Source organism: Falco punctatus (assembly GCF_963210335.1).
Source record: "Falco punctatus genome assembly, chromosome: 6".
In the NCBI taxonomy this organism is placed as follows: Eukaryota; Metazoa; Chordata; class Aves; order Falconiformes; family Falconidae; genus Falco; species Falco punctatus.
Window position 1 is genome coordinate 14,305,889 of NC_137585.1, and position 17,141 is coordinate 14,323,029.

General features: G+C 36.4%; 1 protein-coding gene across 1 annotated transcript in view; it reads left to right on the plus strand.

Moving 5' to 3' along the window:
• The window catches only part of SMC1B (structural maintenance of chromosomes 1B), a 37,778-nt gene that overhangs the window by 14,463 nt on the left and 6,174 nt on the right, over nucleotides 1-17,141 (plus strand). The window contains exons 11-23 of the mRNA XM_080390849.1: nucleotides 1,728-1,907; nucleotides 2,904-3,050; nucleotides 3,664-3,801; nucleotides 4,290-4,406; nucleotides 5,743-5,849; nucleotides 7,521-7,662; nucleotides 9,074-9,219; nucleotides 10,434-10,587; nucleotides 11,483-11,581; nucleotides 12,477-12,633; nucleotides 13,390-13,544; nucleotides 15,986-16,137; nucleotides 16,390-16,459. Coding sequence (XP_080246975.1) covers nucleotides 1,728-1,907; nucleotides 2,904-3,050; nucleotides 3,664-3,801; nucleotides 4,290-4,406; nucleotides 5,743-5,849; nucleotides 7,521-7,662; nucleotides 9,074-9,219; nucleotides 10,434-10,587; nucleotides 11,483-11,581; nucleotides 12,477-12,633; nucleotides 13,390-13,544; nucleotides 15,986-16,137; nucleotides 16,390-16,459 — 1,764 coding nt within the window. The remainder of the gene's footprint in view (nucleotides 1-1,727; nucleotides 1,908-2,903; nucleotides 3,051-3,663; nucleotides 3,802-4,289; nucleotides 4,407-5,742; nucleotides 5,850-7,520; nucleotides 7,663-9,073; nucleotides 9,220-10,433; nucleotides 10,588-11,482; nucleotides 11,582-12,476; nucleotides 12,634-13,389; nucleotides 13,545-15,985; nucleotides 16,138-16,389; nucleotides 16,460-17,141) is intronic.

The following is a 17,141-nucleotide window of genomic DNA, read 5'->3' on the forward strand; positions in this document are numbered from 1 at the left end:
ACGTATGACCAGCATGGTGAATCGAGAGATTTCTGCTGACTGCTCCTCCAAGACTTTCTTGTTGTTCATGTGCCTGGAGATTGTTTGTAGAATTAGTTGCTCCATCACCTTTCCAGGGATCAAGGTGAAGCTGACTGTCCTGTAGTCCTTAGGGTCCTCTTCCCCCTTTTTGAACATGGGAGTGACACTTGGCTTTTCTCCAGTCCTTGGGTACCTTTTCTGTTGCCACAATCATTCAAAGATTGAGTGGCCTTGCAATGGTATCAGCTAGTTCCTTCAGCACTGTGGTTGCATCACATCAGGGTTTATGCATGCTTAAGCATTCCCTGATCTGGTCCCCTTCCATCAAGGGTATGTCTTCCTTGTTTGAGGCTTTCCCCCCTGGTCTCTGGAACCCAGGATTCCTGGAGGCTAGTCTTGCTAGTAAAGACCAAGCTGAACAAGGAATTCAGTGTCTCAGTCTTTTCCGTATCCTGTGTCATGAGGTTCCCTGCCTCATTCAGCAGCAGTCTCACGTTTTCCCTGGTCTTTCTTTTGTCACCTTTACTTACAGAAGCCATTTCTTTGACATCCCTGGTCAGGTTCAATTCTTTGGGCTTTGGCTTTCCTAATGCTATATCTGCATGCTTGAACAGTGCCTCTATATTTCTCTCAGGTTACCTGTCTGTGCCTCTACCTTCTGCGCGCTTCCTTTTTGTGTTGGGAGTTTTGCCAGGAGCTCCTTCTGTATCCATGCAGGAAGCCAGGCAAAAATGCCAGGAGGCCTGCTCATTGGGATGTTTGCCCTTAAGGCTGGAGGAGGTGATCCTTGAATATTAACCGGCATTCTTGGGCCCCTCTTCACTCTGGGGCCTTATCCCATGGGACTGTAATGAACACATGTTTGAAGAGGCCAAAGTCTGTTTCCCTGAAGTCCAGGGTTGTGAGCTTGCCTTTTGCCCTGCTCCATTCCCTCAGGATCCTGAACTCTCCTAGCTCATGCTTACTGCAGTCTGGGCTGCTTTTGACCTTCCTTGTTAGTGAGTATGAGGTCTAGCAGAGCACCTCTTCCCCTGGGCTGCTCTGTCACTTGGGTGAGGAAGTTGCCATCAGTGCCTTAAGGAACTGCCTGAATTGCTTACGCCCTGCTGTGTTGTCCCTGTAGCCATTATCATGGTGGTTCATGCACCCCATGGAGGACCAGGGCATGTGAGTGTGACAGGCCTCATCTATTGGTTCTTCCTGGTCAGCAAGATACCCACTACAATGTTACCTTTACCAGTTCTCTCATCGGTCCTTACCCATGATCTCTCAGTTGGCTCATCATCCTTCCCCAGGCAGAGCTCTGCATTCCAGCTGTTCCTCACATATAGGGCATCTCCACATCCTTGTATTCCCAGCCTGTCCTTCCTAAAGAACTGGTATCTCTCCATTGCAACACTCCAGTTGTGGGAGCCATCCTGCCATGTCTCCCTGATCCTGAGAAGATTGTAGCCCTGCAGCTGCACACAGATGTTTAACTCATCTTGTTTATTCCCCATGTATTAGTATACTTGCATTTCATGCACAGTGAAATTTAGATTTTACAGATTTAAGGACTGTAGTAAATGTGGAACATGAAAACCAGATCTGTTTCTAGTCTTACAGTGACCAAGACCCCAGTTATGTCCTGTCCCCAGACCACTCAGACTTGGACATGCTTTGCTATTGCAAAACTGATTCTAAACACTGCCTTACTTGCTTTACAGGTTAAACCAATCAATGAAAAGTTACGAGAGATAAAAGGAGCTAAAATGATGGTGGATGTTGTACAAACTCCATTTCCTCCACTGAAAAAAGTGATTCAGTTTGTGAGTGGGAATGGCTTGGTCTGTGAAACAATTAAAGAAGCAAAACAAATAGCATTTGATGGACCAGAAAGGCTGAAAGTAAGAGGATTAATTTTGTTGAATATGTTTTTCATTGCAGTTACGTATTTGATGCCATTTAAATAATTCTTCTGTGAACATCCCATGAAGCATTGCAGATAAACACAGACTAGACAGTGTAACAGCATCCTATTCTCACATAAATAAACCCCCAGATATTTCCCATGGTTAAGTGATCTCCTGGGAAAAGGAGGCAAATCAGAAGATAGTGTCCAAATGTTTCTTGGTATGGACCTTGTAATGAAGAGGAGGAAGGATAATCCTGTTAGTAAAACTGTCAGATTTAAAAAGTACAGACTTAATTTTTCTAGCTTTTCTACGAAGAAATGCTTTCAAAAATTCTTCAAAATATCTGACCATCTCTTAGTTGTAGATGTCAGCTGTGTTGAGGACTGGAAGCCTCTCTGTCTCTTCCTGCAGTTTGTTCTTCTGTTCCATATCTCTTGCTGTAGACAGTCCGTATAGCCCTTTTGTGCGCTTAGTACACCTTTTAAAATCTTGATTAAAACAGCTTTAATTAAAAAAGCAAAAAAAGTTGAAGGTGAGCATGAAATCACATTTACATGGAATCAAGTCGCAAAACCGCTCGTGTTCTTTATTAAAATTTACACTTTGTTTACAAACAAGCTGTTTTATTTCATTATTGCATAGCTTCATTTGCTCTACTGAGCCAGACATAACCTTCTGAGTTGCCAGTGTGTCCACAAATGTCTCATGTTATTCCCTACATACAGGGAAATTGGACAATTCATCTGCTTTTTCTGATCAGTTGTAATTCCAAAATGTGACTAGTGCCAAGAAACAACAGGGGTTTTGTGGCTTCATGTAGCTCATACTAGCAGGTTTGGAACAGGAGAAAAATTGGAGTTCAACTAAAATGTGCTTGTTGCTTGTTTAGCTGCCGTATCTTGGTGCACTAGTTCATGGGATATTTTGGCTGCTTTTGTCTTCAGATTTTTTTGGGGTTAATTATTTTTTTTTTTTTATGTCTTTCAGACAGTGGCTCTTGATGGAACTTTATTTTTGAAATCTGGAGTGATTTCTGGAGGATCAAGTGATTTAAGAGCTAAGGCTAGATGTTGGGACGATAAAGAAATAAATAAAATGAAAGAACAAAGAGATAGCTTGATTAATGAGTTAAAGGTAGGTTTCTTTTAAAGCACTTAACTGCAGAAGACATAAAGGGATAAAAGTTGTGTCTAATTTGGCTATGGGAATGTGATTTTCTAAAAGGGTGATTTTTAAAGCTAGAAGATGCAGACAGGATATAATAGCTGGGTTTTATCTTCTATTTAATAATAATCAACTATGGGTCTTTTTCCATAGCTGGCTGGCAGGTTGGCTCGCATATTACAGAGGTAGTGAACCAGGATAACACTGTTGATAAAAATTCCTTCAAGGAAAAAGAGCTGTTCAAAGTACCTGAAGGCTTTTAGTGAAAAGGATTATACGTTCTGTCAACGTGAAAATATTTGCACAGACCAAAATCTGTGTTAAATGATTTGTCATACTTCTAGTTACTTTAGAAGAGGGATAGAGTAGGAGATTAGGAATTTACAAGCATATGCTTTGTTTTAAGAAATACATGTTACAAAATTACTGTTGAATATGACTGGTGCTATCAGCATTTACCTTAAATGCAGCCTACATCAGTGAGGCTAGCTTTATGTAGTGTGTCAATCTGAAAAATGAGTAATTTCCAAATAAGTCACTTTTTGTTCAAAATGCTTTTTCTCCCATTGTAATGTTTTGCTAGGACTTAATGAAGATCAAACGTAAGGAGACTGACTTGAAGCAGTTGCATGCTCAATGCCATGGAACTCAGACACGACTTAAATATTCACAGAGTGAACTAGAGCTCATTAAAAAGAAACATCTTGCTAAACTCTACACGGTATAGTACTAAACCTTTATAGCTTTCATATTTAATAATTCTAATCTTTTTACCTAAGCTGTAATTACTGATGAAGTAAATACTGCTTCCTTATGTAGTTTTTTTAATTGTTTTACATGCAGCAGTTATTACTGAGAAATTAATAAAATATAAAAAACAAGACTACAAAGTAATCTACATAAGGTTTTTTCTATTTTAGATTTTAAATTTGTATTTCTGGTAAGCTTGTGTTATCATTTAGTAACCTTCAGAAGTCTGTAAGTCAGAATGCACTTTAAACAATACTTAAGTAATTTGCTTTTCTGCCTATTAAAATGGTAATCATTGCATGCAAATCACCAATAATAGTGGGTAAGTGGCACTTGAGAAGAAAGTACATAATGTTTTTAATTGGAAAAATACAGTTTATCTTGAACAGAACTGTCTGAATTTCTAGAAAGTTGACCATCCTATTATGAAAAAATACCATCTTTGTCATTTCTATCTAGGAAAAATCAAAATTGGAAAGTGAACTGGTAAATATCGAGTCTCAGCGTGATATGCTGAATGAAGTAATAGCACAAAGAAAAGAAAAAATAGAAGAATTTCAGAAAAAAATTAATGAGGTAATGCCTTCTGTCATAGTCATGACAGCTTATGCTGTTCCACTACAGAAACTTCTCATCTCTGCTTCTCTCTGGAAACTGCCTTTGTTTCTACTCTTGCCAAACAAATCTGATACAGACTATGGAAAAGTGGTGCTGTAGTTTTATCTGGAAAATTTGCAGCCCTGCACCTAGATGCTTGTGTGAATATAGACTCTTACAGAGATTCCTCACAACTATTTGTAGTTACTTGAGGTGTATAGTACATGTATAATTTTGTTCCTGGCCTTTGACCCATTCTTATCAGTCTATCTTGGATTAATCTCTGACTGGAATTCTGCACATAAAAAGAAGCCAAAATTGTTGTATGTCCTCTGTCTTGCTTGCGGTGCAGGCCTGAGAGAGTGCAGATGTCTGTCATCTGTAAACACTAAGAAAATCATTGATGTTTATGCTATAAGAATTCCAGATCCAAGGAACTTTTCTTTTACTTGTTCTGTGCATAAAAAAAAAAAAAAAAAAAAAAAAAAAAAAAAAAAAAAAAAAAACCCCCAACAACAAACCCCCCAAAAAACCAAAAAAAACAGACAAAAATACAAACCCCAAATGGAGGCTGGTCATCGGTTTCCAAAGAATAGTGTTAGTTGAATAGTATAACTTGATTTGATGTAGTATTTGAAACCTGGTTAAACAAGCCTGTGTACCAAAACAATATAAAAACCACTGAGTTTTGAGTAAAGTTCTCTTAAAACTTTGTTCAGGCCATTGGATTTCCTTTTAAATGCTGTAGGCTGTTGCTGTTTCATTGTTTAGTCTTGCCATATACACTATGCCTACAATTTGCCTGCTTAGATTTGTCATTAAACTCTTAGGACTGGTTTTGGCTGAAACTTCTGTTAGTGTATACTAACATATATATATATATTTAGGAAATGAGAGATTCTGTAGTGTATTTTTTTCTTGTGACTTTGCTATAAATGGAACATAGTAATTAATATTTATGAATTGCTTGAAAGGATTAAAATGAAGAATGGAACTACACAAAGAAACCTGATGTATCCAGTTAGCGTCATGTATCCCATTCAGCTTTCTCTTCTTCAGTTGACTGGGAACAACAGACAAGAAGCATTTAGATCAGAGTTAACTTTTGCAGATCATATGCCTTGTATATGGCAGTGTACTGAAAGTGTTATTTGAAAATTAAAGTATATAGATTATTTCTCAATAGTTCAGTTTGCTGTTTCTTAAAGTACCATGAAAATCCAGCCTGTAGCATGAAATGATTGTCTAAATGTTTTACTTCTATGAGTTGCAAAATAGCGTAAACATTATTTGCTCCGCTTCCCTTTTTTCGAAGGCTGAAGATGCTGTTTTCCGGGAATTCTGTGAAGAAATCGGTATAGAAAACATTCGTGTATATGAACAAGAACATGTGAGACAACAAGAGAAGATTGATAAGGAAAGGTGATACTTGTAACTGAAATGTAAAGTAGTGGTTTGTATTAGATTTGGCATGCTGGTAAACAAGTAACCCCATCATAGGAAATACCACAAAAACCCTATAAGACTGTAGAAGATTATAATCCTTACAGTGGTAATATTTAGCAGTTGCACTGCTATGGTTTGAGTTTATTACACAATTATAGTCAGTGACATTTTGCAACAAACTTGAAAGATAAAATTTACTGGTTTAGTAGCATTGTTGTAAAAGAATCAAGCAAAGAATAGTTTTCTAAACTCCATGTTGAAAAATGGCTCGCAGACTGAGGATGGATGAGTAACTCGTGTATCAAAAATCTTGAAAGAGAACTGGGTGTAAAATGCGGCGATTTGGTATAGGGACATGCTGTTAAGGAAAACAGGGTCTTAATTTTCTCACAGGCAACGTTAGCTGGTATTCCCTTCAAACAGGCACATGTCACAGGACCGCAAATGCATGTCTTAACAAGGATGTTAAAATGAACTATCTCCTTGTACTACAGGAATTTTCAGGCAGATGATAGTTTGTGCATTTCCTGACTTTATAGAAAATATACCTTTTCTACATGAACTAGTATAATAGCTAGCACTGAGCTCAGTTTTCTTTTCAGTCATCTCTTCAGCTGCTAAGACACTCTGGTTTTCAGAAACTAGTCCAAATGTATGTGTTTGGCTAGGGCTGCAATGAGGTAGTAGTACGGTGTGTTCAGTTGCAGTTAAAGCACCTGCTGGCTGAAGTGATTCAATAGTTTATTTATGTTTGTGAGAACTGAAGTCTGGTGAAGTGTAAGAAGTCAGAACAAAGAAAAGAGGAGTTTTTTGCATGACCTTATTCTACACTGCACATACGGCCTTGGCCTTGCTTGTGCTCTAACTTGCCATCCTGTAAGCCTGTGCTGTGGTGCCTTCTTGCCCAGGTCTAAGAGTCTGGAGCTGGTGTTACGCCAATGCTTTTGCCAGAACAGGTGCAGTGTTAGTAAGTCATTTTGGGAAGCTCAAAGTTCAGAGGCAGACAGTAACAGCTGAGAGGGTACCTTTCTTTAAACAGCCGTTTAGTTTTACTTCAGTCCTTGGTCACAGCAGCATATGAAGAAGTTTCTGGCATTGTACCTCTGCAAACAAATATGGGTCTCAGTTGAGAGATGATAAGTAATCCTGAATATGGCTTAAAAAGCTCTGGTCTCATGCTTCTTAATTGCCATCTCCCAACTGAGATGGGTTCCTTATAATACTCAGATAAACATATGTGGCAACTGCCTAGGAGGTTTGCGGAGGCTGAGCAGGGGGGCACAGGCACTGAATGAATCTATGGCATCAGTGCAGCTTTTCCCCAGCTCATATCCACATCATTTACAGGTATATCATTCATACTGAGATAATTGCATTTTTAATATCACTTGCCATATTGAGAGTGCCCATGATGTGTCTTTATATTGTATTTATTTAACTATTATCACTGTGTTTTTGTAACCTCCGGTATATCCACAGGATGTGGTGTAGTGGAATCAGTGATCCAAACATATGTGAATTTTTGTGTTCACATAGAATATAGCATTTTTATGTTTTCACTTTGACTATTTACATACATATTGTAATAGCTTCACAGTTACTAGTCTGCTTTGTAAGTGTTGGTTTGAAATACTGTACTTTGACTAGACTGGAGTTTGAAAATCAGAAGACACGACTAAACTTTCAGCTGGAATATAATCGTGATCATCTACAAAAATTAACAAATGTAGTCAACAAGTTGAGAGAGAGCATTCATAAAGATGAAGCTGCAATTATTGGGCTACAGAAGGTAACTGTGGTATATACATATATATATGGGACTGAGAGGGAAGAATGCACTGAATTAAAATTTGAATAAACTTAGTTGATGCTGTTGAGTAATTCTAGGGCTTAATTCAGTGCTGACTTTGTAAATGTTAGAAAAATGGAGTTGCATATTTTCACACTAACTTTGGAGTAACCTATCATATTAGGATGCTTACTAAAAATTTAAATTGGGATTACTGTATGTATGGTGTTGTGTTCAGCTTATGACAAGGCAGCATATGAGTACAGATAAAACTAGTAGCATGTGGTTGAGATTTATTAGAAAGTTTTATGAGTAATAGCATACAACTGGTACTTTGCATCTTTAAGGTGCTTCACAGCTACTAATAGACTTTAAATAATTCTATGAAAACTAATTCAGATTTTTAGTTGAAATAATATGAATGGGTTCTCCCTTCATAGTGTTATCTATTCATAACTAGCTTTTTTATTACGTTAATGTTGCTTGTTAAATTATGCTTATGGTGGAAAGTGAAGGAGAGAAGATGTATAATAGTGCTTTAAATAAAAAACAAAAGTGAAATGTAAAACTGCCCTGGAGTAGGCAGAAAAAAACATTTGCATCATTTGAACTCTGTATTTTAACATTAGAAAACATACATTCCTGATACTGAGGAAAAACAATAGATGTTTAGTCAGACATGGTTTCATGCATGTCTGACTTCATGCCTGTATGGATAATTCTTCTGAAATACAACTTCGAGCAAAAACAGATATTTTTGTCCTGGAGAAGGATTGATTGTTTTAAATTCTGAAGATTATTTGGATACTGCAACAACAGTAGGCCTTAATTGGGTTGCCATAATACTAGGCTCTTAAGGACCATGTCTTTCATGCATGTAGCGTTAGGTTTACTATATTCTGGCACCTGATATCTAGTGATTTAGCAGTGGTATGGGTTCTGTAAGGGAAGACTCCTCAAGAGTATCTCCACAGATTCTTTACTCTCTGCAGAGTACCTCAGAATTTAACTTTAATGAACATTACTTTCTAAAGGATTTCAAGTTACCTGAGGTGTTGCTAAATATGTTGTAGATGTACAGCAGATGGGATCCTTCTTGGAGGGCTAGGGGAATAACTGAGGAATAGGGAGTAGCCTACAGATCTTAGGTGTCCTAGGATCCCTGCCTTGTTTGGTGGCTTTATAGTTTAGTCCGGTACAGTCACAAATCCAGAGCTGGCTGTACATATGTGTACGAAATGTCTGGATCTTCCTATGTGTAAGACGGGTTGTTTTCCCAGTGCCTTTCAGATTTTGTGCTGTAACACATTGGGATGTATTAAAGCAGGTTTAAACTTTAACTCTTTCTATAATAAAGGTTCTATATCAAGGTTTACCATGAAAGGTTACAAATGTAAATATTTCTATGCAGGATGAAGAAAAGCTGCTAGAAAAAGTGAATGAAATTGTGGAGGAGCAGCAACATCTTAAGGATAGATTAAGTGCTCATAAATCTAAGGTTATAAAAACCCAAAATGAAGTTGAAGACTTCAGAAAGACATTGTTAACTCTTAATAGGTAATTACTAATTGTACTGCTGGGAAGACAATTGACGTGATAATATTTAGAAGTAGTTTAGTGATCAGATGTTTGAATTTCTCTTGTTTTGCTTTCCTCTGAAAGATTCATTAGAGAAATGGTAATTTGCACTTACAGTATGCATTAGTCAAAAAGTATTTCTAATGCAGTAAGTGGTTCCCAAAAGTAACGTGAACAAGATTATTTCATGAGAGCCGTCTCATAATAAGATGGTGTTATTCTGTATGGTTTATCTACCTAGTTTTGGGTCATCTTGTGATACCTGATAAGTATGTATTGGCTTGCAACTTGATGGGGGGGCCTATTAAGTTTGCTGGTAGTTTCATGTTTTTGAGTTGCACAGTTGATTCTAATAATAAGAATTCTTATTCTTTTTTTCTGATTTCAATGTTCTCCTTTCTTCCAGGCCTTTTGAGTGGTGAATATCTTAAATTAATATTAGGACACTACTTTGTCCTTCCTGTTCTCTTTGGAGACAGTTTATACTTCAGTTTTCTTATGCTTGCTTGTTATTGATATGTTTAGTGTCTCTTAATCAGGCATCTTCTTTATGTTTAAAAAATGCGACATGTTGACACAGTATGGCTAGGGGAAGTTGTGGAATTTTATATAAATTTGTTTTATATATATAAACTAATTTATATAAACACATTTTATAATGTGAAATTTTAACAGTATAAGACTGTTATGTGTCTGCCTTATTTAGCAACTTGATGCTATCGAAGGAATTAGTTGCAAAGAATGAAGGTGTATTTCAAGTAGAGTAACGGTAAAAGATACTTGGTTAAACTTTAAAAGGATCAAATCTCCATACATGTTCAGCAGAGCTGAACAGAATGTAGTAGCAGTTAGGAAAGGTGGATGTACCTACTGTAGTGTGAACTTAGCAACATTCTGAAACTATATCCGCACTACCAGCATTTACCTTGCGATAGAATTAAGAGTTAATACAGAATAGCAGAGAGTGAGCTTGCGTGCTTAAAATGGTGTGTGGTTCTCGGCTCCCTCTTGAGTAATTTGGGAGAATTAAGGGGTGGAAGAAGTTAAGTACCACCTTCCTTTATGTTTGATGGGGATTGTAGAGGAAAAAACCCTCTTTGTTCTTGGTAACTTTTTCATGTTGTATGACTGTGGATGTTATTGGCAGTGATGCTTCTGTTCTTCAGTTTTTTTTGTGCCTTTTGTGTATGTAGGGAAACTACAAAATTGCAAAAGGAAGCTACAGCTATAGAAACCTCCCTGGAAGAGAAAAGATTAAGACAACATAATATGCTTCTTGAATGCAAGGTGCAGGACTTGAAAATAAAGCTTCTGTCTGGATCACTGGATGACATCAGTGAAGTAGAGGTACTTTAAATGTTTATAGAAGATGGATATCACGGAGGAGCAATTGTTCAGAAATTCTTGAATTTAAAAATACTTGGTTTTCCTTACAGGACTGTTTGTCTTGCCTAGTAATGTTAAAATAAATAAAACATTTTAATGTGATTGGGCCTCATCCATTTAAGAGAAGGATTTTTTGTTTACTTTCATAGACAAATATTGTTTGCAAGTATTTTTCCTTGTGATTGAAATGTATTCCAGTGAAATAATGTAAAATTCTTGTGGTATAAGAAAACTGGTATGAAGGAATATTCTACATACAGATATGTCAGAGGACACACAGGGGCCAATGCAGAAATGTAAATAAATATGGTGTGTATATGGATTGAGATAATATTTGGTTAATCATTGATAATACAAATTCTGTCTAAAATCTAAAACCATGAAGAGGCTAAAATAGATATACACCTGCTGTCAGAGGGTTGACCCTCACTAGTTTTCTGTCATCCCTCTTTCTGCAGCATATCTTTTGTGAGGAGAAATTAACTTTCTCCACTGCTACAAAAGAAAAGAGCTATGGTTTTGAAGGACTTGTAAATCTTTCCAATCTGTATATATACAGTATGCACATTGTTCTAAATATATTACAAATAAACTACTGCTGTTTTCCTCTTTGCTTCAAACTGAAATTAACAGATGTTTTCATCTTCATTTAAGCAGTGCATTTTTTAATTAGACTTTAAATAGGTCTTCACTAAATGTTAACTCCATTTTGGTTAGGGGAGGAGCTATGGAATAAGTTTACCTCACCTCATGCCATGTTACCACTGTCTCCTCATTTTATATCCTTTTACTGTATTGTTTTAACAGTTTTAAGTTTACTGTCATTTCTGAACCGGAATATCCTTCATATTTATAGCTAGGAACTGAAACGGAAGACACTCGGACTACATCAGGTATCTTTGAAAGGGAAGAGGCAATTCAGATAGACTACAGCAGCCTAGCAGAAGACCTGAAGGTATTTTTTGTTTGTTTGTTTGAAATTATTAGAGAATGAGTTTTTTATTTTTATTTAAAATCTTATTTGTTGAAAATATTTATTCTTCACCCTCGTCTTGAAATGAAACTTATTAAAAATACTGTTAAGCAAGTGTGTACGTGTGGTTTGGTTTTGCAATCATATATAGCACTAACGGGTTCTGGATAGGTCAATTTCCCATAACTTAAGTTCAACTTAAAGCTTGCCTAAACCGTAAAAATAGAATGATGAAATAGTACACACAGCTCTGACTCTTTTCCTTCGTCCTTTATCTTCTGCCTTTAGGTTCCAACACTATATGTTATGACTCAAAACTCTTGAAACCAGTTACTGGCTACCAGGGAGACTGTACTGCTTTCTGTAGTATTTCAGAAACTGAGACTAACCATACTTCCTTCTGTAACAGTCTGTTAGGTCATGTTTTCTTAGTACTTTTTTGTAGTAGTTTTTTTCCTTTTTAATCATAAGGAAAATAATTAAATGTCAGAGGCTAGGTGCAAAGCAAGGTATGAATCAGTCATCATAACATGTCTTGAAGAATTCATCAAGAACCTGTCTTCAAAGGTTTTCCTTACAAATCAAGTAGTGAAGCCAGCCAGTCCCCCTCCTGTGTTGCATTTTAACCCAGACTTCTAGACTGAAGGCAATTTGTTTGTTTTCTAGGGGTCTTGTGGAAGAATATCTTAGGACCTAGTAAATTTATTCTGAGAGCTAAGACTGGGTGGGGGTTTGTGTTTTGCTGTGTCTCCAGTTAAAGCTATTAGATGAGTGGGATACTTCTTCCAGAAACCATAAGAGTCTGTCATACATGTTGAAATGTCCTGGCCTAAAAGCAAGTTTTATTGCTTTAGTAATTTTATTTTTTTTTCTTTAGGACCTAGATTCTGATAAAGATATAGAGGATCATCTGATACAGATGCAGCAGGAAATAAAATCTAAAGAGAATACTTTAATGAAGACAGCTGCTCCAAACCTGAGAGCAGTAGAGAAATTACAGATGGCTCGGGAAAAGTTCCAAGAATCAGTAGATGGTAACACTGAGGTTTTCATATTAATCTCTTCTGTGACTTTGACACTTTTCACCTTAATTGAAATTCCTCTTTCTGGGGTTGGTCCTGCTGGCTTTGCTGCTTTCAGATATTAAGGTATTTTTTTGTACTCGCGTATTTATCTTCAGTTGTCTCTTAATTATATGTAAGCACTTCTATTAACATATACTTTACTGTGCTGTAGGGTATTGAAATACAGTTTGAATGATTGGAAGGATACTTTGTGGCCAAATGACATTATAAAGTATTTTTACTTTCTAAAAATTACTGACTATAATCATAAAATATTTTTTTCTTAAATAATTGAAATAACATACATATGTTGCCCAGAACTCAGTCACGAGCATTACTGCAAAATTATTGGTGTCCTCAAAGAGCATTGCAGACACTAACAATGTATTAAGAAAACCAAGGAGTTCTGAAGCTGTAACACATAAATGCTGGTGCTGCTTAAGGCTGTCCAGCTTACAGAAGGAATTAGGAGAGGTATTTTGTTCATTGCTCCAGATGAACGTGGCATAGGGCAAATCTGAATACATCCTAGTTCTTCAGGTTTTGGGGCCTCCATTTGAAATCTGGAAGGAAATTCATAATACTGGTATGCTCCTTGTACGTGCATTAGAACCTTTTCATGCAATAAATATTTTCCTTTGTTTGTTATGGTACACAATATGTATTTTTTCTGTGTATTTGCTTAGAGGCTTATGAAGGGGTAATTTTAAGTAATTTTTTTAATAGCTTTTGAGACCAGCAAAAAGGAGGCCAGAATATACAAGCAAGAATTTGAACTGGTGAAGAAAAAAAGATACGAGCTTTTCAACCAGTGCTTTGAGCATGCCTCCTTAGCTATTGATCAGATCTACAAGAAACTTTGCAGAAACAGTAGTGCCCAGGTGCGTCATGTTCTTAGGTGCTCAACTTAAAAGGTCTACTGGATGCTTTATCTAGAATAAGAGAACTTACTAATACTTCTGTGTTTCCAAAGACAGCTTCAGTCCTGAAGAAGAAAATCACACAGTAATGAAGACTTTGGAATGTTAGGGTTAGGAGGAATAGGTATATAATGTGCCAAAGCACGCTTGACATTAGACAGAGAAATGTGGTCTACAGTGTTAACAAAATTGGGAACTACTTAGTTTGTGTTTAGCAGACCTGAAATTATCATGACACAAATGTGAAATACATTCAGGTACTTCAATTTAAAAATAACATTGGTTTACAGACCTGGTGATACCAATAATAAGTAGTTGAAAACACTTAATCGTTAGTATAAATAAAACTAAAAATCATAAATCACTATTTCAATGCTAGTGTTTATATGAGGTTTTGAAGCTTCTTATACCCCACTTAAATAAACACTTTAATAGGACAGGCTCAGTATGTTTGCAACTTTTAAGAAACCTGTAGAAAAACTCTCACAATTGTCTTAATCTTAGCTAGTGTTCCAGTATTAATGCCAAAAGTAAAGAGGAAACTTCCAAATGCTTTGGTTACATCAAATTCTGTAGATGGTTGAATGTTTAAAAGGCTTAGGCTTGAACTCTTGTCTGTCTTAAACTTCAGAGTTTGTGTTTTCCCTGAGTCAGATACTCAGTAAACACTTAAAATCAAAAAATATCTTCAAATAATAAAGTAGAAATAATTTTACAAATATAAATAATAACGCATTTCTTTCTTCATGATTACTGGGCATATACCTTCTTCCCTGGGCTAAATATCAGGAAGGTCTTGAATTTGAATCCCTCTGTAGCAACCAGTATTTTCCAGGGTCATTGCTGGAAGTAATTAGTTGGGTGCTGTCTTTCTGTGGCCTGTGATGCTCTGCCTTGATTTGTAACCTGTGGTCAAGAGATTATCCTGTGATTAGCTGAGAAGCTAAAACTGCCTGCTAGTTACTAACATAGCAGCTAAAGGAAGCTGGTCCAGTTGCACTGAAGGGAAGTGCTTGCTCTGTGTGGTGATTGTTCTGGTCAGCTAAGGGAAAGGGTTAGCTCTGAGGTTTGCCATCAGAGGAAGTGGCCTAAGGTGAAGCTTGGACAGCTGCCTTTTAAGCAACCTTAACAATTTGTAACATGAAAAATTCTTAATTTTTCTTAATATATTAATAATACTTTACTATCTAGTCAAGAAAAGAGAAGCTTTGATAGATCGAGTTAGTTTAACTTCCAGACGTAGACTCAGAACATTTGTGCACTGAATGTATAGTTCACTAAAAGTTATTTCATCAGCACATTGTGTATTACAGTACTTTAAAAGAAACTACTGCTTAAGAAATTGCACAGACACAGATTCATTATTCACCACCAGTTCTCTTTCATTCCTCTTCTGTGGAGAAAGGAATGTCATTCCTTTCATATCTTGATATGCAAGGAATTGATGTTTCCTAGTAAGCTACAGTGTCCATACATATTCCTTTTGCATAGATACATGCAGTGGCATAGAAGTCAAGTATCTCGCAATGCAACTCTCACATGGTTACAGCCTGAAGAACATTGTAGTAACAATGACAGGCATTCTCGACAGAGAAAAGGAATAAAATATGCATCCCTCCCACAAAACAAAGATGCTGCAGGTGCTATTACTTCCAGGACTATCTACCACAGAAATTATTTTAAATCAAATTAAAAGTTATGTTTCATTTTCTTTTTCTTCCACTGTGTCTGTGATCTGAGAGGAGTCATTTGAAATGAGTGTCAACTAAGGAAGTTTTTATCTCTATCCGCTTGGGTAGAGGGGAAGAGACTGCATTGTTTTATTGTCTCTTCAATAGAGAAAAATAAACCATGTACCAATTAGCTTATCAATCATGCTTTTTAATGATTTGGTAAAATGGACATTCCTTTAAAATATACTTTTTACATTTTGGACCTGGGAAGCAGTATATAAAATATAGAGAAGGCTACCTATATTAAAATCTTTATCCAGCCCAAAGCTAGGTTTTGTAAAACTAACCTTTCACAAAAAAGTGTAATTTTGAAGTATATTTACTTCTGAACAAAAAAGAAAACTGCTTTTGAAGTCTAAGACTCTAATAATAGAGCACTTACATAAAAGGTGATAAAATCAAGTTTATTCGGTAATTGAAAGTTTGTAAATAACAAATATGTAGAGCCATTTCCCAAATGGTTTTGTTAACTAGCCTCCTGGCTCATGATTCATTAAGGCATATTCACTGGGAAATTTTATAGTGCTACTCTTTGGTATAGATGAACAGGTGTTCCTACAAGTGAAGCCAACTTACCAGCTTCAGCACTAGCTCAGTCACTATTTAAGCCTGTCCATCTTAATAATTTTATAAATGTCACTATTAATAATGAAATTTATGCATTTCCAGGCATTCCTTAGTCCTGAAAATCCTGAGGAGCCTTATCTGGAAGGCATTGGCTTTAACTGTGTGGTCCCAGGAAAACGCTTTATGCCAATGGACAGTTTGTCAGGAGGTGAAAAATCTGTGGCAGCTCTGGCTCTTGTGTTTGCTATACACAGGTAAAAGAAATATTATGGTATTACCCAAGTATGTGGCTGAGTAAGCGGCAGGAAGATTGATAGTGATAAACTTAAAAAATTACTTTTAACACATTTGTAATACTCTATTTGAGCATTACTGGAGTCCTTATTCTTTACCTGTCATTACTATTTATCAAAATTTTATGATGGAGTAAGTGAATCTCTAAAGTAATCAGAATGTTTATTAACATTTTTGCATCTAAATGCGAAACACTGTTTTGTCTTCTACAGTTTTCGGCCAGCACCTTTTTTTGTTTTAGATGAGATAGATGCTGCCCTGGATAACGCAAACATTGATAAAGTAAGTTGGTCCCTTTCACCTTATCCTTTTATCAAGAATATAATATCTTTTGTAGAAGGACCACTACTCTTCATTACAGGCTGTTTGGCTAAAGAGATTGATTACACTATCTTAACCTGTTCTAAAATATATATTTGGTTTAGGGCTGAAATAATGGTTGTATGAGATGTTAGACTGGGGCTAGGTTTAAATTGATAGAAATCTAACTGGGTTTTAATCAGTCCCCAAACTGTGAAGCTGAGAAAAATAGGTCAGGAGTGTGAAAGCATGCTGCATGACCACGTGGTACAGTCTGACACGAAGGTCACTTGTGAGTTGCTGGTTGGGTGTGTTTGGTTGGACTATTTAAGGCCTTTTGAGTTCCCTTACTTCTAAGTAGAAAGGAGCGTCATGTCGAAGTCGAGTCATTCTATCACTGGAGTATTTATTTTTAGCTTGCCTACTAAATATTTTTAAGTTAATACCAATTAAGGGCTATCACTCCTGTCATTCTAGTCACATGAATTCTTCATTAAAGTAACTTCCTGTTCTCTCAGTTTCTCTTTCCTGTTTTGGTAACAATCATTCACTGTAACAAAAACTTATGATAGAATACAAACAGTAAAGATTGCCAGCTGTAGACTTGAGCCTCTGGGAGGATACAAGGAGATTGTATGTAGGAGAAGAATCAAAAGGATCTTTG